The following is a 21,473-nucleotide window of genomic DNA, read 5'->3' as shown; positions in this document are numbered from 1 at the left end:
AGGCTGGGGGCTAGCCTGGTCTGCATAGGGAGTTGCAGCCTAGCTAGAACTGCATAGTGAATCCCTTCCCCCACCTCTGCCTCCACAGGCGACTTTTTCCTCCACAGATTTTGGATGAGGAAATTATTCTCTCTTCTCTTTGTGTCTGCATTTGCTGGTAGAAGTCAGAGGTTCATTCCAGGTGTCCAGAACGGTTAATTTCTTCATCCAATCAGAAATTGGTGTCTGTTATTCTCCTTGCATGTGTTGGAGGGCATACATTTATATGAGGAAAGTAGGAATAATTATAGTCAATTTCTGTAAATGTTAGTGTAAGAATAGTGCACCATATGTATACGTGCACTCTCACAGTTAGTGTATGTGATTTGGCTTTATGTAACTTCTTTTTATTATACTTTCTTGGTTATGTTATAATTTAACATAACCTTTAGCATTCCCTCTCTGGTGGTTCAGTATTTATGTTGCTTCTATATTTTAAATTATACAATATTGTGTCTCCTTAGGCACACGTGTGATATTTCCCCCGAGGACTCAGTGTCTGATATGTGCATTTGAGTTGGTTCTGTGAAACCCTTTTTCAAAGCGGTTGTACTGAGTTTTCTCCAGCATCACGTGGCTAGCCTCATCAGGCTGTGGTTTTCAGATCTGCTCATTTTTGCTGGGATGGAAGTCTATTGGACCTTCCTATACATTGTGCTCGGCCTCCTCTGATGCCCTGTGAGGAGAGTTTTCAGGTGGCTGTCATGGTGTTCTCTCCTGGGGATCACCTGTCCACATCTTTGCTCATGCTTTCCTCTGTTGGATTGTTCAGTTTTTCCCCTTTTTGATTGGTAAAAAATCTTTACTCCTCGATGTAAAGAGAATCTTCTATATGTAAATTGCCAAACTTCCTACAAGTTTTTTGTTTGTTGGTTGGTTGGTTGGTTTTTTTCGAGACAGGGTTTCTCTGTGCAGCCCTGGCTGTCCTGGAACTCACTCTGTAGATCAGGCTGGCCTCGAACTCAGAAATCCGCCTGCCTCTGCCTCCCAAGTGCTGGGATTAAAGGTGTGCGCCACCACGCCTGGCTGACAAGTTTTTTTTTTTTTTTAAACCATTCATTATAAGGTCTTTTATAGTACTGGGTTCTTAACTTTTTGATCAATTAAATTTGGTCAGTGTTTTGGTCTCATTTAGGAAAAAAATCTTCCCACTATCTACAAGTTATAAATATACTTTTAAGAATTTTCATTTATATTTTTCAGATTAATGTTTGTATAACAATATAATAGATATAATGTAACAAAATCTATATAATACATATAATATATGTAATACATACATACACACATACATATTAACATATTACCTCAAATGGGGTTCGGTGTATGATATTGGTTTATATAGCCTGAATGAATTTCTGTGTATGACATAGGAAATATTTTTAAATGAATGAACAGTTATAGCATTGCCTCAGTTGATGGATAAATCTCCACTTCCCTATCATGTTGCCATGTGTGTGTATTGGTCTCTCTGGCCCATTCCAATGTCTGTTCCTGCATTTCAGTGCTAACCTTGAACTTCCATATCCTGCCTCAGGCTCCTGAGTACTGGGATTCCATTCCTGTTTGGGCAATTCCTTATTCCTATAATTGATTTTCCCAACGTGAAGCCACCTGTCCTGTTAGCAGCACTGTGTGTGAATTGATACTTTTTTCTAACCCATTATTTTACTAACATGGAGATTGTCAAGACTTCTAGCATTATTAATGGTTTTAGGTCAAATTCACTGCCTCAGACAAAGACAAAAGCCATTTCTGCTTCTCAGCAGCACTTAAAGCCATGTCGCCAGTGACCATAGTGGTCTGCTGCGGGTACAGCCCATTAACCTTGGTTTGCAGTTCTTGACTGGCTCAGAGAAGCATCTGAAAGATGCTTGCTATATTTACTCCTGCATGTCTCCAGTATTTTTAGTGGCTCTTATCATTCCTTCTCTTAGGCTCAACCCAGAGTTCTCTGGAAATCCTCCAATGTGATGATGTGCTCAGCCTGGTAGATAGGGGCCTATATGAGATGAGGAGTACCCTCACTGACTTGTGATTTGCTATTCTCCACAGATTCTTCACATACACGTAGACACCTTATTATCCTATACTGTTGCTTTAGTAGAGGAACCACTTGATATACTATTTTAGGTAAACTTTTTTTTTTTTTTTTTTTTTTTTTTTGAGACAGGGTTTCTCTGTGTAGCCCTGGCTGTCCTGGAACTCACTTTGTAGACCAGGCTGGCCTCGAACTCAGAAATCTGCCTGCCTCTGCCTCCTGAGTGCTGGAATTAAAGGTGCGCGCCACCACACCCGGCTTTAGGTAAACTTTTAAGACATTTAATTTCGCATAATCTTCAGCATCCTAAGGAATCTAGGGTTAAGCTATCTTTTCGTTTGTATCAGTATTGTTTTATGATCTCTAATTCCAATGAGAATTTATCCTACTTTTTCTTGTTTTTCATTTGAGGCTCTAAGAAGGATGAGAATTATTTTCCTGAGAATAAATTTAATAACATTTGAATAAATCCCATGCTGCTTCTTTTCTATCCTTATTGGGAGAGGTATGTAGGCTGATTGGTTTAGATTTAGCAACTAGAAATGACAAGGATAGAGCTCAACTATGGCCCCATTTAAAACGAGAGAACCAGGACTTGGGGCCCTTGCCTACCCTACTGAACACCATGTTAGGGGGCTGGGCATTAGAATCAGGATGACCCATGCTTCAAGAAGGCACATAGCCTCAAACATTCCATTGCTTTAATAGAAATGGAACCATGAGGTCCTGAGAAAGAGACAGGTGGCTCCCTGGAGCTCACTGGCCAGCCGGCCTAGCATCCAGGCCAGTGAAAGACCCTGTCTCAAAAGTCAAGGTGGGTGTCTCCTGCAGAACAATGCCTGAGGTTAATCTCTGGTGTCCACATGTACACACACACACACACACACACACACACACACACACACGAATACTGGGACACACAGATTTACATGTGCATACATATGCCCACACAGAAGTGGAAAGCAAGTTGACTTCATTTATATCATATTGCTCATTCTTTACCCAGCATGGATTAAAGTTCCTGTAAAGTATGCCTGTGGAGTATATTATTTACATTCTTATCAGACTCCCTACTAAACCACACAGGTCTAATTAGTATTGTGTGCTCTATGCCAGGTGTTTGCTTTTCCTCTTTGCTAATGAGTGTGTAATTGCTTTGTGGGAGATTAAAAAGCAAGTCAAATGGACAGGGAGTGGCTCCAGCAGCCACTCAGGTGTATCACTGGGGTGCCCTTGGAAGGCACAGTGTTAAGCTATATCTGTGACTGACATTCCATAAATGCCTGGGAAGGCCGAGATGACTTAGCGGAGGACAGAGAGATCTCAGACAGCTCCAGAACCACCACCCCCCTTTTTTTTTTTTTTTTGGTTTTTCGAGACTGGGTTTCTCTGTATAGCTCCGGCTGTCCTGGAACTCACTTTGTAGACCAGGCTGGCCTCGAACTCAGAAATCCGCCTGCCTCTGCCTCCTGAGTGCTGGGATTAAAGGCGTGCGCCACCACACCCGGCTTGCCAGATTGTTGTGACTCCGAAGATCACAGATCGGGCAAGGAACTTTCCAAGACGGGCATCTGGTTTGCAGAATAGCCACTGAGGACCCAGAGTATACATCCGAGATGAAGTGACCAGTGCGGGAGAAAAGGGCATGAACGTCATTAAAAATAATTTTATCTGGTCTGCATGTTTATTCTCTATCCAGGGCAACATCTGAGAGCTTCTTATTCCACAAGGATTTCTGGTTGTAGCGATTTAGGTTTAGCATGATCTCGTTCACTTTGTCTGAAATATTGACTGAACTTTGTCTGGAGAATGTATTTGTTTTGCCCCTCAGTTCTACCAGGAAGTATTGGTTTCTTTTCTCAAAGTAAAAAAGGAACCACTTAAAAACACTCCTAGGTGGGGTCATTGGGGAATTTCAGACTTTGCCTTGTTTGCTCTTTTCTCCAACACGACCAGCAGGGGACCAAGCGCTCACATCTTCCTCAGCAGTGTGGAGAATGAGCTTCGGATTCCTCAGATTGTGTTTGCCTCAGCGCATTTGAAGAATTTTTGCAAACTGTCACAGTTTACCCAGTAGGTTTAATTTGTATTGATTTCTTCCTCTTCTTCCTCCTCTTCTCTGCCTTACACGATTCTTATCTGAAGAATAAGACAAAAGGAACAGACATTTACATCCCACTCCCCCATCCCAAGCTCTTTTTGGTACAATGATAGATTTATGCTGGTATTATTAAATTGTACTAACTGTAACGTCTATATTTAAGTTTTTGACCATGGGAAAACAATCATGTCTTATGAATTTTATGCTTGCCCCAGTTTTTTATTGTTTGTTTTTTGATTTTTTTTTTCTTTTGGTTTTTCTTGAGATAGTGTGTTTCACTGTGTAGTTCTGACTGTCCTGGAACTCGCTATGTAGACCAGGCTGGCCTTGAGCTCAGAGATCTGCCTGCCTCTGCCTCTGTAGTGTGCTTGCCTCTCTGTGTGCTTGCAAGTGAGGCCCCTCTCCCCCCCACCCCCACCTCGAATGGATATTAGTTACTTTTATTGTCATCATGGTAGAATTCCTCACAGGTCAGAGGTCACAGGCTGTCATGGCTGGAAAGGCAAGTTGGCAGGAGCATGAGGTCCCATAGAGAAGTAGAGTTACAGCTGACCTGGCCTTCAATTCCTGACTCTACCCTTATGTGAGCTCCAGCCCTATGTGAGCCCCACCCCTATGTGAGCCAGCTAAGTCTCACGTCCCTATGAGTCTCTCCAAAATAGTACCACCAGCTGAAGACCAATCATCTAAAGACACGAGCCGTCTATGGCTATGCAATTCAATGCTTCTTCAGGGTTTCTCTATACAGTAGGGTTTCGTATTCCTTGAGTTTTGTCCTAAAGCAGTGAGTCTCAACCTTCCTAATTCTCTGACCCTTTAATACAGTTCCTAACGTTGTGCTGACCCCCAACCATAAAGTTACTTTTGCTGCAGCTTCATACCTGTAATTTTGCTAGTGTTATGCATCAAAATGTCAGGCTGTGACATCTGACCCTGTGGAACGGTCTGAAGATCCCACAGGGGTCGCGTGTGTCGAGAACCACCATCCCACAGGGTCTCGCAGCAGCAGCCCGGAGGAACTCTAGTGGGCTTGCTCTCTCCATCTTAACCATTTGCTGAGCTTTGTTTTACTTTATTTTTACTTTATGTTTCTGGAACCTTTCTTTACCCATGAGATTCCAAAATCTCGTTAAGCTATAGGAACATTTTGTTTTAGCGTTGTTTTGAAATATATATAAACATAAATCGGTAATGCGTGGTCTTCTTGAGGAATCCCTTTTCTGTCGGCGAGTGGGGCTCTGCCTCTCCAGCTCTGTCCCAGCCCTTCTAGAGTCTGCAGAGTGACTATGAGTTTGTTTAATCTGTGCCTCCATTTCCTTCTTGTTATCTCTGACTCTCTCATCAGATGCTCAGTGGATGTCTGTGATCTCTTTTATTTGGCATTTCTGTTCTCTAGAAATTTTATACTTTCTTTTTTAATTCAGAAATTATTTTTTATTGTGTTCTGTCTGGTAGACACAGACATGGCTTCCAAAGACATCCATACTTAATCCACGGGACCTCAATGGGCTGAAGGGATTTTTTTCAGAAATAAAGAGATTTGAGACAAAAAGACGGTCCTAGATTCTGACTTCTTATAAATGTTATACTCATAACCCTTTTGTGCCTGAGAAATGTTTAGACCCCCTCCCCATGCGCTTCTCTGGGAGGAATTTGTAGTTAGAGTTGGGAAGTTGGGAAGAGGACCCTAACTGTAGGGGCAGCATTCTGTAGGCTGGCGTCCGTCCTGGAAAGAAGCCAGTGGGGCACAGCAGTCTTCATCCCTGCTCCCTGGGTGTGTTCAGGTGACCAGGAGCTTCACGCTCTGCTGGCAGGATTCCCCCCGCCCCCCAGAGTGTACCAGACCCTTAAGCCGAGAGACAAAAATAAACCCCTCCTGCCTTTAAGTTACTTTTGCTAGATATTTCCTCACAGCAATAAGAGAAGTAATTAATACAGTAGCTGTTGTTCATGTGATCAGAAAATTCTGAGTTCCGGTGCACCTGTCACCTTAATGTCTTCGAGAAGAGACTCTGTTCCTGTCCTCACAATAAAGGGACTAAGTCAGTCACTATAGAATTCGGGACAGATGAAGGAGAACGGAAAATGGGGAGGATATTCCGGTGGGGGGGGGAAACATGGAAGGGTCAAGAAAATGGAAACATCCTCAAAAGACAGATATATTAAGCATCACGTGAGGAAAACTTGTAAACTGAGAAATTACGATGAGTGATTAGAATGTCTCCAGTATTTCCAAAAGCAGGAAGTTCTGGGCAGCTGAAAAAGTCTTGTGGGTGTGGCCATGGGTGTGGGCAACTGGAATGTAGTGGAATAGGTCATTAGAGACGAGGTTCAAGGAAGTGAAAGGCTAGAGAAGTCAATTAATTACTCAGAATAAGGGCAAGACTTGGGGTGGAAAGAAACACTACGCTAAGTCAAGTTCTCTGACCGCCAGTGAGGGAGACTCTGTGGACTGCGGAGAAGATAGATGCCTAGGGATGTAACGCAAGGTCCCCACTCCTCTGGAGCGTGATCTCCTTACTGAGAACAGGAAGGGCTGATCATACAGCACAGTGTGTGCACTGCCAGAAGTGCAGCCGTGACACTTAACATTGGGACAGGGAAGAATCTGTAGAAGTCTTCATAAGATGAATTACTCAGGCATTTCATCTGCTGTTTAATAAATTACTTAGTGTTAGTAAAAACATTTATGTACAACCTATGGGTATATTGTAGATCAATTAGTGAAAAACTTGATTAAGGTGGGCTTGGTTGTGCAGGTCTATAATTCCAGTTAAGAAGCCTTAGGTCCTATCCTTAATCCACACAAACACAAGTACCCAAACTATCATGTTTGCTTAGTGATTGAAGAATCACAACGAGAGAAGAGGAAGAAGAATGTCATGTGTCTTTGGGGAATGGTTTCTAATTCTAGATGTCTCCAATGAACTGAAGGTCTCAGGAAGACAGATTTTTTTTTTTTTCTTTTTCCACTTGATATGTGATTTCCCCCATTGTATTCTTCATCATCTTTTATTTTCTAGCTTTGCTTTATTATTCATTGACTGAATGTATTGTGTTTTAAAACACCTCAAACCTTTCTGGACTGAAGTATAAGTGTAAATAGCATAAAAATATATTCCAACTGTTTCTGATAAAAAGAAGGAAAAAGAGTAAACAAACACAGAATAAAGCAGTGTCACCCAACACTGGAGGACATGCGTGTCCCCTGAGCTAATTATATTTTACTTCTTGTGGAGCAGTGTCAGGTATCAACTGCTTGCATTAAGCCTTCCAAGGGGGAAGAACGTTCTCAAGAGTCTCACGTTGGAGCATGGATGCTATTCTGGGGATGAAGAGTCCTGGGGGGTGGGTTGTGCTAACCACAGGAATGTTGAACAGTACATGCTGGCTTTGCTAAAGAATCTTTGATGCATAGTGTGACCTTTGAAATGTTGGGCCTGATGGTCCTTTTGCAAGCTTGTGTTACAAAATGTCTGCCACAGGTCAAAAACACGGTGTGGGGTGAGAACAGATTAATTGGCCAATGTTAACATATCTAGAAACTACCTTGTTTACTAAATAACAGGGCAGAGTAGATTTCAATAGGATAAACGCTCCCAATAGCAACGTTCTGAAAGATTTTGGCTGCATTGGGTATTTTAAGGAATTTTTTTAAATGTGTCATGTGGTTTTTCCTGTAGACCTCAGTGACACAGACCACCAAGCAGAGGCCTTTTACTTATTTGCCTCACCATCTTTAATCTAGAGTCCCAAGTGACCAGTGCAAATTTTGGATGTTATTCTGGGTCAGATTTTTCAAATTCTTTGTTTTTATATTATTTTATTTTACTTTACAAATGTTATAGGAATCTTGTGTTGCCTGTCCATCTTTAAATTTGGATCTGTGGTTTCTTCTATTCATTCATTCATTCATTCATTCATTCATCTTCTTTCTCAGTTCACAGCCATGAATGAACAACAGTGCTTCTACAACGAGTCTATCGCCTTCTTTTATAACCGGAGTGGGAAATATCTAGCCACAGAATGGAACACAGTGAGCAAGCTGGTGATGGGACTGGGCATTACTGTCTGCGTGTTCATCATGTTGGCCAACCTCCTGGTCATGGTGGCAATCTATGTCAACCGCCGCTTCCATTTCCCTATTTATTACTTGATGGCCAACCTGGCTGCTGCAGACTTCTTCGCTGGATTGGCCTACTTCTACCTGATGTTCAACACAGGACCTAATACCCGGAGACTGACTGTTAGCACGTGGCTCCTCCGGCAGGGCCTCATTGACACCAGCCTAACAGCTTCTGTGGCCAACCTGCTGGCTATTGCTATTGAGAGGCACATCACGGTTTTCCGCATGCAGCTCCATACACGAATGAGCAACCGGCGCGTGGTGGTGGTGATTGTAGTCATCTGGACTATGGCCATTGTGATGGGTGCCATACCCAGTGTGGGCTGGAACTGCATCTGTGACATCGATCATTGTTCCAACATGGCACCCCTCTACAGTGACTCCTACTTAGTCTTCTGGGCCATTTTCAATCTGGTGACCTTTGTGGTCATGGTAGTTCTCTATGCTCATATCTTTGGCTATGTTCGCCAGAGGACTATGAGAATGTCTCGGCATAGTTCTGGACCCAGGAGGAATCGGGACACCATGATGAGCCTTCTGAAGACAGTGGTCATTGTGCTCGGTGAGTTCTGTTACTGACTGTTGCCTCCTTTATAGCTTCCCAATGCTGTCAAGTGGCCACACACATTTTTGATCGTGTTAAACAAGAATGTGAACATTCACCAGGTGCCTAGGCAGAATTATGAGTGAACAAGGAAATTTCATTTTAAATGTCTATGGCAATGTCAGCTTACTATCCTTCCTATAGTTATAGAATATGCTAAACATTGGTCTCTGTGCTGTTGTGTAAAAATGAAGAAAAGAAAGATATCATTGAAGAGTGTTCCTTCTAGAACTGAGAATCTCAAAACATTCAAGATCCCACACCACCAAACCCAAAACTAACAAAAGCCCCAGAATACCTGGTTTTATTTAGCTTTAAGAGGTTGTTTTACAATTTCCATTGTAAGACTCTCACCCTAAGGACTTGGTTTCACAGATGTTCAAATAGATAGTGCTGTATATGATATGAACATCTTTTATGCTTTCCTACACAGTTATTCACTAGTCCAAGTGTCCATGCCGTAGTTATCTTTAACTTTATTTTTGAGTATTTGCTACATGTATACAATGAAATATGATCCTATATGTGCCCATTTCCCCTTCCGGTTCTCTCTCCATCTTCCTAACATGCTCCCTCTCAACTTCATGTCTTTGATTTTGCTGTTGTTTGTTTATTTATTGACAACCCAGTAAGCCCTGTGTGCATGGATGTGGGACATGGGAAAGCTACCAGTGTTCACATCTTCCTTAAACAATGATTCTCCCTCCCCCCTGGCAACTATTCGTGAACAACAGCTCCCAAGAATGGAGTGTGGCCTGAAGATCATCTACCTGTCTCTGCTGGGATGGTCTTGTGATGACCTTATGCAAGTGACCATGGATGCTGTGAGGTTGTGATGCAGATAGCCCTGTTATGTCCTGGAGGCAACATTCCATAGCACTGTTCTCCACCCACTGGCTTTTACACTCTGTCTGACTCCTCCTCTGGGATGGTCCCTCAGCACTGATGGTTTCACCTGAATCGGAGAAAACATATCTCAGTTTTCCATGGATACAATCTGTGGGTGAGATGACGTGCATAACCCAAGATATTTTGCTTCCATATTGACTCAAACATTTGTTGCATCTAACAGTTGATGGACATATGTGTGTGTTTCATATATGTGTGTCTTCCACTTATAATGTCAGACACCATTTAGTTCGTGGAGTAAATGATTACAGAATTTGGTCTAGGAACCCACCAAGTTCTTGCTTTAATCTTGGCCTTTGCATACTCTCTAATATATCCATACCACACACTGTACTTAACGATTCATGGAAAGTTAACATCTGTGTCTCATTGGGTAGTTTGTCCTCTTCCACGAGAAGACCACTACAACCCGTCACACAAATGTCAAATATGCATATAGCAGGAGTAGTGTCATTTGAGGCTTAAACCGTCAGCCTCCATAAAGATCAAACACAGTTACCTTTCTCCAGAGTAAATACTAATTCTGTGGCCACAAAATGAAAGTTTTAGAACATGGAAAACTCCAGTCAGGATGATACGTAAAGAAACTGGGTAAGGCAAGATGGGAATATGATTCCAATTTAGGGAATAGAACACAATAAATAAATAACAACTCTTTTTGAGAAAGGAAGCAAGTGTGAAGGCGTGGGTAGGAGCTCCATGGGGGGACAGTAGAAAGCTCAGAACAGGAAGATTCACAGCCCAGAACAGTCAGGTCTTTGTCACACTGATGCCTGATGTTTCTTGTGCCATTCACTCTCCTGCTAGGAGTGGATCTACTCCTAGGAAGGTCTGGTTATTTGGAACACTATTCATAATTCATCTCATGACAATGATAGCTGTCATTGGCCTGAAGCTCATTTCATTATAAATTAATCAGTTGATAATCTGGCTTTTGCTTTTACCATTGACCTTGGCTTTTGCACAAATTTATTTATATATATATTTGAAAACTATGATCTAGGGGAGAATTTGAATTTGATGAAGGCCAGAGGGGACTGGATTCTTTGTGGTCTCTTTTCTCTATGTAGTCATCCATAGGCTGTCTGGCTCAAAGCAGGTACTCAGCAGCTAGCCAGTGAATGGTTGAATGAATGAATAGATGAATGAATGAATTAGTGTGGTGTCAAAAGCAACTTCCTGAGCCTTCAAGATGAAAGAGCAGAGAGCTGTAGTGAATTCAGTGTGGTATCACTATAGTCAGCTATAAGTGACACATACTTGTCCATACTTCTACCATGTTTTTATAAGTTTAAAAAACAAGCCTTTTTTTTTAAAAAAATTGAGATAGGGTCTCACCATGTAGCCCAGGATAGCCTTGAATTCATGATTCTTTTACTTCATCCTCCTAAGTGTTTAAACTGAAGGCATGTCTCCTCACCACAGCTGGCTAATAGCCCAGGACCTGTAATTAGAATATGAACAACTTAGAAAATGATTGGCTACTGGGAATGTTCAGTTAATAACTAACCTGTTATGTTGTGATTTATTCTGGGCTAGCTATGACTTGGCACTTGTGTGGAAAAGCCTTTGTTTTCCCTGTGTGGGAATGGTTTATGATTTTAGACCTGCTCAGTGTTCATGTTCAAGAAACTATTTGTTGGTCAACAACTGAGTTCCTAGGCATTCAACTTTAAAAAAAAAAAATCAAGAAAAGGCATCTTAGAGTTTTATAGTAGCAGGATTGACTGTGAGGCATGAGAGCGCAGGTAGTCACTTGTGAGTGAGTACTGGGTCTTAATAAGAATTTTATTTCAGATGTGTACAGCATTGCTTTCATACACAGTGCTCAGACTACCTTGGAGGTTTGTATTTAGAAATAACAACCCTACAGAACATGGGTACAATGATTGGTTTGATGTGTTTGATTTCTACATTGCGAACAAAGAAATCTAGGAACCCTAGGTAGCTTGCCCAAAGTCACATAGGTGGTGTATATAGGAGCTAGAATTCAATACAACTCATGGCTGGGGTCCATGGTCCGTGAGTTTTTCACTTCCGTGTCAAGATATTCCTCGAGAATAAAACCAATCTGTGCCTTCTAGGAGAGTTTACAGGCTGGTGGGCTTGCGTTGATTCTAAGACCCTCCCTTGATACTGCCTAACCCCACCTTCACCTTGTTTCCAGAGTCACAGAAACCTTGAAGGTATGTTTCTTTTCTTTTTTTCCTGCTTCTAATGACTTCCAGGATTCACTTCTCGTCTATGCTTTTCCCGAGTTTACTATCGCAGCATCCACAAACCTGCTGCTTCTCGCCGAGGGGAGTGTTTTGTTCAAGATGTAGTCGACTCTCTGTTCCTTGCCCCAGTGTGAAGCTAGAGTCCCTCTCCAGCTCCGGTTTCCATCTGCCTGACATTTTACCAAGAATTCCTTGAGTCGGCTCCCCGAGTGACTCAGGCACTGGAGGCGTCCTTCCTTAGTTGACCACAGGCTCTCTTCGGATATGAGTCCTTTCCTCTCCCGCTCTGTTATTTGTGGTGGCACTTCTACTGAGGACCGTCAACCTAATGAGGACCAGAATTCAGAAAGGAAAGTGATCCTGGGGAAGGTGTGGTGGCACTGACATCTGACCCCTGAGAGGCATATCAAGTACAACAAGTGCAGAGGATCGTCTCTCTTGGCAAAGAAAGATACACGTTTCCTAGTTTGACCATTTCAATGGCCCGTGGTCACCAGTAAGGATAAGTTGCCCATGATTATCCATAGCCTCTGTGCCAGAGTCAACACTCCCCACCACTCTTGAGTGTTGTTTGGACCAAGTATTAGGGAAAGTTTCATTTTCTTCCCCTAATTTTATATCGAAGTTCCTCAGTTAGTATATGGCAAGTAATTTGTGGGCGGTCTTGCTCTTCGTAAGTGGTAACAGGGAATTCGGCTGTAGGCATGGAGACCCTGCACTTCCAACACAGGGTGCTGACTCTTGACTCTTTCAGTTTAGTTTAGTGAACTTGTTGAGTACTAATAGTAAGGCAGAAGCAGACCAACAGGACAATCCTTTGCAGGGCCCATGTTGGAGGAGCTGTTTTGGATGGGACAGGGACAGAGACTTTGAGTGAAGGGAGGGCAGGACTCTCAGAAGAAATAATATCGAGTAGTCACTCTCTCTCTCTCTCTCTCTCTCTCTCTCTCTCTCTCTCTCTCTCTCTCTCTCTCTCTCTTTCTCTCTCTCTCCTCTCACTTTTATACATCAGTTGATTCATGTCCTCATTTTGGCCTTGACTATCTGAGTGATGCNGGGCAGGACTCTCAGAAGAAATAATATCGAGTAGTCTCTCTCTCTCTCTCTCTCTCTCTCTCTCTCTCTCTCTCTCTTTCTCTCTCTCTCTCTCTCTTTCTCTCTCTCTCCTCTCACTTTTATACATCAGTTGATTCATGTCCTCATTTTGGCCTTGACTATCTGAGTGATGCTGGGTGAATTATATCTGCTCTGTGTTAATTAATGGCTCTCTACCTTTGCTTGTAGGATAAGTTGGCCAGTTTGATTTTTCAAGACTATCTAGGCTATTATTTCTTTTATGAATAAAATTGTAAGGCTAAGCCGACCAACCTCTAAGACCTTTCTAGTGGAAAACTTAGAAATCAGGTCAGATCAAAAGCACAGACTGTTCTCTCTATGCACAGTGCCCACTTCTTCCATAATTCATGTTAAGACGCTCTGTTGACTACTGAAGTCAGTGGCGCCTTTATTGAGAATCGTCTCGGAGAAAGACGTTTCGGCGTTTCATTTTCCTTTGGAGACCTGGGTGGCAGGGAAGGAGGACTTCCCAGTTGGCCCTGCTGGTCAGAGAAGGGAGTGGGAGACACAGAGTCTCTTATTCTCTGGCCACAGGTGACGGAGTTACAGATCCTCTTTCTGTGGAAGGGAATTAAAGCTACCTCAAGTGTCCTTGGGGCCCAGTGGCATCCCTGTGAAGGCCTCTTTGAAGAAGAGACTGAGGGAACAGTCATGAGAGTCCTGGTTGTTTGACCAGTTCCTAGGTTGGCTTGGCCCTGTGCATGGTGGCCAGGGAGACACCCTGCAGATATCCTGCTGTGCCGCCCCAGCCCCAAGCCCCAGGCTCAGGTCAAAAGAGAAAACACCTTTTAAACAGCAGCCCTGTGCGTTCCTTGTTAGCCATCTCCAGTCAAATATTTTTATTCCAAAGAAACATTCAAACAGAAACAAAACCCCCAGACCACATGGGTCCCAGAGCTCTCTGAGGTGTAGACAGAGGATCCTACATGGAGCTCATTCTTATTTTAGGCCAGTTAGGAGTGTCTCAGGCCTGTCAGCCTGAGACACCACATAGACACCGAGTGCTAAGGCTATTTGTCCTTACATGGACTAAAAGATACAAAGATGTCTTTACTGTGGTGATTTTGACTAAGGTGGGAATTGCACTTGCCCAGGGACTGGAAGCTTATATTTAGAGTGAAATGGCACAGTTGGATGCTTGAGAAAAATGCCATAAACTTCCTCCAGCCTCTGTTTCAGACTTAGGATTATATGAATAGATTCCTATATGTAAATACATTGTTTAACCTCTTACAAAGAACATTTCCTATAGGAAAGAAAGGAGTCCCCACCCTGATATAGCGGCCTCTTGTGAGGCTATGCCAGTGCCTGGCAAACACCGAAGTGGATGCTTACAGCCAGCTATTGGATGGAACACAGGGTCCCCAATGGAGGAACTAGAGAAAGTACCCAAGGAACTGAAGGGGGATGCAATCCTGTAGGTGGAACAACAATATGAACTAACCAGTACCCCCTGAGCTCATGTCTCTAGCTGCATATGTAGCAGAAGATGGCCTAATCGGCCATCATTGGGAAGAGAGGCCCCTTGGTCTTGCAAACTTTATATGACCCAGCACAGGGGAACGCCTGGGCCAAGGAGTAGGAGTGGGTGGGTAGGGGAGCAGGGGCGGGGGGAGGTTATAGGGAACTTTCGGGATAGCATTTGAAATGTAAATAAAGAAAAAAAAAATAATAATAAAGAAAGGAGTCCCCAGCTAATAAGTCTCAGCCACACAGGCACCCGCCCCTCCATCCTTTCCAGACACACCCACAGCTACCCACCCACCAAACCCACTCTTCCACACAAGAGTGGCATGCCACTTTTCTGACACAGTCTAAAAGTACATTGTGTTTTAGCAGCTTGGTCTGATAGCAGGTCGTGCATTTCATTTTGAATGTCTTTTCTTGCGATACCTTTTTGCCATTTCTTCTCTTGTCTTTACATGTTTACTGCCCATGCATAGGAGATGGCAGTTTCGATTTGCTTCACCCCACACAGGTGAATTTAAATGGGGTTGAGTGAAAGAGACCACTTGGACAGTATCAATGATTTCAAGGTCATGTCTTCTATAGTAGATCTGCAATAATTAAGCTGCAGTTAGCAGCCCAGAACTCAGCTGGAACGCCTTCCTTTGTCCATTTGATAGGTGGTAAAAGACTGTGTCTAGAGAATATGGAAAAACTGTCAGACAATATATGACTTACTTTTTTGGTGCTGTTTAAAACACCATGACCAAAGACAACTTACAGAAGAGAGAGTTTATTTTTGCTTACAGTGACAGAGGAGTAGGGGTCCTGTGGTGGCAGAGCAGAGACACAGCAGATAGTGACAGTCATAATGGAGCAGGAGCAGGAAGCTCAAAGCTCACATCTCATCCCCACAGAGAGAGCAACTGGAAGAAGGCAGGACTCTTTACTAAAGCCCACCCCCAGTGACTTACTTCTTCCTGAAGGCTGCCCCACTTAAACTTTCCCAAACAGTCCCTCCAACTGGGGACCAAGTTTCCAAATGCCGAACACAGTGGGAGATGTTCCCCACTCAAAGCAGATCATGAGACCTTGGGCCGTTCTCAGCTGCTCCCAGTTTCACATTGTGACCACTTACTGGACCTTTGAAGTGACTTCCACCACTGTTCACCTAGGAAGGAAAGGATGAAGCCTTCCTCCTCCCTACTGCTACCTTCCAGTCTCTTTTGAGAATCACTTTGGATATTTCATGATGCTGGCCTGTAAGTGAGACCTCAGACTCTGAAACCCTACCTATCTGATGGATGATAAAATGAAACCTACCCCTGGGGATTTGCATTGATGGTCTCAGTGCAATAGGAATGCACCTCTGCAGCCTGAGACTCAGTGTGACTTCCTTGTCTACTCAAGCTACATTTGTCAGGAGGTGGTTTAATAAGGCAACTCCATAGCCTGCCTGTCAAGGATATTTGTTAGGCTAAGGCCCAGGGCTAAATTGTTAGTAGTATTTTATTTTTACACACAAACTGAAGGTCTTCTAGGCCTCTGTTAGGAATCAGGAATGCAAAGGCCGATGAAAATAGGACCCTTGCTCTTAAGGACTCCCACTTCAGTAGTTAGAACAATAATATAGCAAACGAAACACTATAATGTGGTAACATGCAAGGACTATAGGGATGTCTCAGTGCACCTGGGCAGTGTCTGGAAAGGCTTCAAGCTGTACATGGAGTTGAGATTTTATATCTCGTATAGGGCACACTAGCTTACCAAGTACATCCGGGTGAAGAAAATATTTCTCTTATATATTCTTTACATACTGAGTTTAATAAAAAAATTCAGTCATTTCCTCCAAAATAATAATTATTATATCATTTGCATATGACAGTAATTTTTATTGGGGCTTCAGATCTCCATATAAATTCTTGGAGATGTAAGTAGAGTCTTCCATAATGGTCAAACAGCACTTTTTATTCTCATGTACCTATATTTTATACTGTTGTAAAGTGTTCTATCTGTCTGTCAGTCTGTCTTTCTATCTATCTATCTATCTATCTATCTATCTATCTATCTATCTATCTATCTATCTTTCATCATCATCTGTCTGTCTATCATAGATTCTAAGTATCTTGGTATTATATTTTGCACTAATATATTCTCTCTGTACATAATATATATTACATTCAAGTAGGTTGGTATCATCACATAGTTATGAAGTAGGTAGATATTGAATGGCTACTACTCTAGACGGAATGAGATAGCTTTCTTTTAAAAAGATTTTTAAGTTTTAATTTGATGCATATGAGAGTTCACCTTCATGTTTGTGTTCATGTCATGCTCATGGCTGTTGCTCATGGGAGCTGGAAGAGGGTACTGGACCAGCTGAAACTGGTATCAGGATGATCTCTAGCTGCCATCTGTTTCTAGGAGCTGTCCCTGGGTCTTCTGCAAGAGCAGGCAGTGCTCTTAACTGCTAAGCCATCTCTCTACCCCCTGGGATCACTTTCTACATATGCAAATTAATATCCTATGGGAAATAGGAAGGGTTCTATAGTGATGTGCACATGTTTACAATCTGGAAGGTCATTACTCTGAAAACTGGACACCCACTTGTGAAGCATGATGAAAACAAGTTTACTGTGGTACCTTACAGGTTGTTATGGCTGTGTGGGACTGGGAGATTTCAGAATGTCAGTCATTGGCTTTCCTTGTTATTACAGCAAGAAGATTTCAGGACATCTGAGGTTTATACAAGATCTTTGGAAATTAAACGGCATTTCTGATTTTCTGTTACAGATAGGCTAAATACGTTATGAGTCTGGGATACATATGCATGCACACGTGTGCATAAACATACTCATACTTGTCAAATTTAGTAATTAAAAATTATTGCATATGATGTACTTACACAAATATGTGGTTTAACCATGGAATATGTTCTGAGAAGTCTGCTGTTAGGCAGTTTTGTCATTATATAAACATAGCATGCATACACACAAATTGAAACAGCTATGAATATCATTACGAAGCAGTGTAATCTTGCTGGATCACCATCCTATATACAGTTTGTCCTTGTTTGAATATTGTTAATATAGTACATGGCTCTTATAATAGGTAACATTTGCTAATCATTTGTTTAAGTTCAATTAGATATCCAATTTAGTGGAATTGCATTGGGTATTTTATATAGCAATCTTGACACACAGGAAATAACATATTTTAGATGGTAACTTATTCTGTTGAGTATATTTTCTTCTTTGTGCTTCCATATAATCTTGGAGATAAATTTAAGCCCAGAAAGTGGTTCATTTACTGTGGTGGTTACAATGAGAAATATAACCCCTAGGTTTATATATTTAACGCTTGGTCCTGCATTGGTAGTGCTGTCTGGGGAAATGGTGCAATCTTGCTGGGGAAGACAAGTCACTGGGGGTGGCCTTTCAGATTTCCTACCCTCACCAGATACAGAAACAGAGATACATCCAGTTCTGATCTTTGCTTTGAGTTTTTGTTGAAGACATGAGCGCTCAGCTTCTTGCTTCACCTGTCCTTATGAACCCTTTGTTTGCGTCTATAAACCAAAACAAGCTTTTTTTCCCTGAGTGGCTTTCTTTGGTCATGGTATTTTATCATAGCCACAGAAAAATAACTAATATACTTATTTACTATTTCTCCCCTTTATTTGATGTTTTCTGGAAATAAATAAATGATCCTTTCTAATTAAAGATCTGTATGATTGTTTCTCAGAAATTAAGCATGCACCTGCTGGTAAACAAATAATTTTGCACACTTCCAGCTCAAAATGGAATTATTGTCTTCTTTTACATATTCTTTGTCCTACTATATGCAAAGGAACATTTAAACTACATTTGTTTTTCACATAAGCAAAGACTTATTTTTTTACTCTTTTGAGATAGGGTCTTATGCTACAATTCAAGGTGGCTTGGAATTTGCCATGTCGTGCAGGTTGGCCTTGAACTCATGACAGTCCTACTTCAGCCTGAGAGCTGCCATGCCAAGCTAGTAAAGTTGTTTTCTTGTGTTTCTTACAACTTTGGTAGTTTCTCTTTGTGGTCTAAACTACAGCCTATTCCTCTGAGAGGCTTTTTATTCATGTATTTGCTCGAAGATGATAGAGTCTAGACTGAATGTGGTCACAGCCTTACACAAACCCTGGCACATCTCCTTCATCAATAGAGGACATATCAGAGTGATCCAAAGCAAATATGAAGTTCTCACAGGGTGACGCAGCAATAACAGGGTCTTTTTGAAGAAGTGGGATTGAATTTGGCATCAGGAGACTGGAAATTCATGGCTTCACCTATTTATCCAGCCTAAGTAGACTTTTGTTGACATAAGGAACACTGCAGTTTAAGTAGGGTTTCCATGAGTTCGTTCTAAATGGACATTTCTGTGCTTCAGAAAGCTTCTCTTTATGTGGCAAGTGTGAATTCACTCACCAGAGTTATTTTTCCCTCTTTAGGAAAGTAAAATTAGGTGTAAAGGAGCTTAGCCTTAAAGGACCCACAGAAGAGATTCAGGAACAAAAGTTTTGCTGTAGATACTGAGTCACCATTTTGTAGTGAAGGGATTTGCCCAGCTGACCTTGCTGAGCCCATGGTGTGCAGCCTGGACCTTTTATGTGCTGACTTGGTTCCAAAGGAAAGGCACACTGTAGTCAGGGGGTTCTGAACAAAAATGGGAGAAGCCATAGACATCCTGTAAAGAGTGTGTGTGTGGTGTATATGTGTGTGGTATATGCGTGTGTGTGTGCTATGTGTGTGTGTAGTGTATGTGTTTGCTATGTATGCATGTGTGTGATGTGTATGTGCGGTATGTATAGAGTGTAAGTGCACATGTATGTGTGTGCATGTATGTGTGTGGCGTATGTGTTTGTTGTATATCTAGGTGTGTGATGTATATGTGCAATGTGTATAGAGTGTGTGTGCGCGTGTGTGTGTGTGTGTGTGTAGTGATTGAACAGTCAAATAGTTGTGGAGCTGAAGCCCTATCTTTATCTCCTTTAGTAAAGGGGAGAGATTATTTTCATTGCCAACACTTTCTATTCTTTCTATCAACACTACTATGCATCTATCCCATAGTCTTTACAACATTAATGACTGAGCATGGCTATTTAAGATGGGGTAATGCAGTAGAAGGTGTTGTGATTAATCAACTGTGTTGTAGATTATTGTGCAGATGTGGTACTGTGCTAAGACCAAGACCGATGGCATTCTGTACTGGAATTTTCTAGTACTTTGTTTAGTTTTGTTTAGCCTGGATTTTACCACTTCTGGAGCAAGAAGTCTGTCACTAACGCATCTGCACACGAAGCAGTACATACTAAAGTTGGAAATGGGAGCAGAAAATATTTTTCCATGTGTATGCTTTGCTCAGTCAGTAGTATACTGCGAAACTGTGTGACAGCTGTTACAGAGTGGCAGTACTGACCCTTGGCAACTATTGACTCTCCTGTGGTCATGTATGTATGACCACATGTATGTGTCATGTATGTAGTTACATTCTGTATTCCTTATCCGGTTGTGTAATAATTTGGCTCACTGTTTTAATTAGATGCTGATTACAGGGTTTACCCTATGTTTATAAGTGTGACTATTTGAACACTAATCCACGTGTAACTGAATTTTGTTGAGAAGATTATTTTCTGCACTGTGTAAGTTGTAAGTTGGCTCCCATCTTTTCAGTAGTTTAACATATAGACACACTTTGAATATTCTCAGTTTGTCACCCTTTCTGATGTAACAGAGGAAAATTTTGGTGTTAAATCTTCTCAAATAAGTTATACAAAGAATGTTTAAAATTTTATTCATTTTGATATAAATTTTCACAACTAAATCATTTACCATTATGAAGTTTTATTTTTACTTAATTTTTCAATATAAATTATACTAAATTGTGTGGTATTGGCCCAATTTCAGCTTTATTTTAATTTTTTTCCCTTCCAAACGTTGTTTTATTTTTAGTCTTAGGCGAGTTTCTAAAAACGTACATTGGTGATGATGGCTGTCATGAAAGACGCACCAGTCTTTGGAACTCACTGAGTCATACTTTGTCATACATGGGTAAGGTTCTGAGCAAGAACCCTTCCCCTTTTATTTTAGTTGAGAATTTCCTACAATGTATTTCTATTACACTCACCCCCCATGCTGCCCAGATTCACCCCCTTCCTTACCCACCCAAGTTTGTGTCATCATTAAAAAAAAAAAAAAAAAAAAAAAAAACCTATCAAGGGTAATTTTGAACAAGAATCTTAACCTCTTTGAAATTCAGTCCCTTTATCAGCCAAACATAGAAAATACTTACTTAACGATCATGTGTGATGGTCAGGAAGGATGATCTTTTTATAGGAAATGCTGTCCCTGTGTGTCAAAGATGAATGCTTTCACAGCTGCTCATATACAACTTACTGTTGAGCAGTGACCCAAATTTTTAAAAATGTTTGGCACGCGGTGTGAGAAACATGCTATGGTGTGAACGGTGCTAACTATTCTAGCTCCAGGCTCTCTGCCTGCTGGGGAGTGATGTTGGATCATCCATCTAACCTTCGTGACGACTTCCTGTCCACCCAATGATGGCATGCATTACATCAAGGTTTTGCCCAGTGTGATCTAAGGACCACCTGCATCTGAGTCACTGGGATGCTTGTTAAAGGGTATTGGGTCTCTGCCCAGACCTACTGTAGTGGAGTCTTTGTGTTGGCATCCAGACATGAATATGTCAGTCACACAAATCTGACAGGGCCACCAGTCTCTAGCTTTGGTTTAAATGGCCTGGTATTCAACTGTTGTTTTCAACTTAAACATTCTACTTTTTACCTTTTCCAGAAAAATTGGCACTATTGGTTTTTTTTTTTT

The 21,473-nt window shown here is 41.7% G+C and overlaps 1 protein-coding gene across 5 annotated transcripts in view; it reads left to right on the top strand.

Annotated features, from left to right (window-relative positions):
* Lpar1 (lysophosphatidic acid receptor 1) overlaps nucleotides 1–21,473 on the top strand; it is a 116,767-nt gene that overhangs the window by 60,986 nt on the left and 34,308 nt on the right. For all 5 annotated transcript variants that reach the window (XM_021199748.1, XM_029540307.1, XM_021199749.1 and 2 more), the window contains one exon: nucleotides 8,122–8,869. In XM_021199748.1, coding sequence (XP_021055407.1) covers nucleotides 8,122–8,869 — 748 coding nt within the window. The remainder of the gene's footprint in view (nucleotides 1–8,121; nucleotides 8,870–21,473) is intronic.

The sequence above is a fragment of the Mus pahari genome, chromosome 6 (assembly GCF_900095145.1).
Source record: "Mus pahari chromosome 6, PAHARI_EIJ_v1.1, whole genome shotgun sequence".
Taxonomy (NCBI): Eukaryota; Metazoa; Chordata; class Mammalia; order Rodentia; family Muridae; genus Mus; species Mus pahari.
This window is presented reverse-complemented; position numbering and strand designations above follow the sequence as displayed.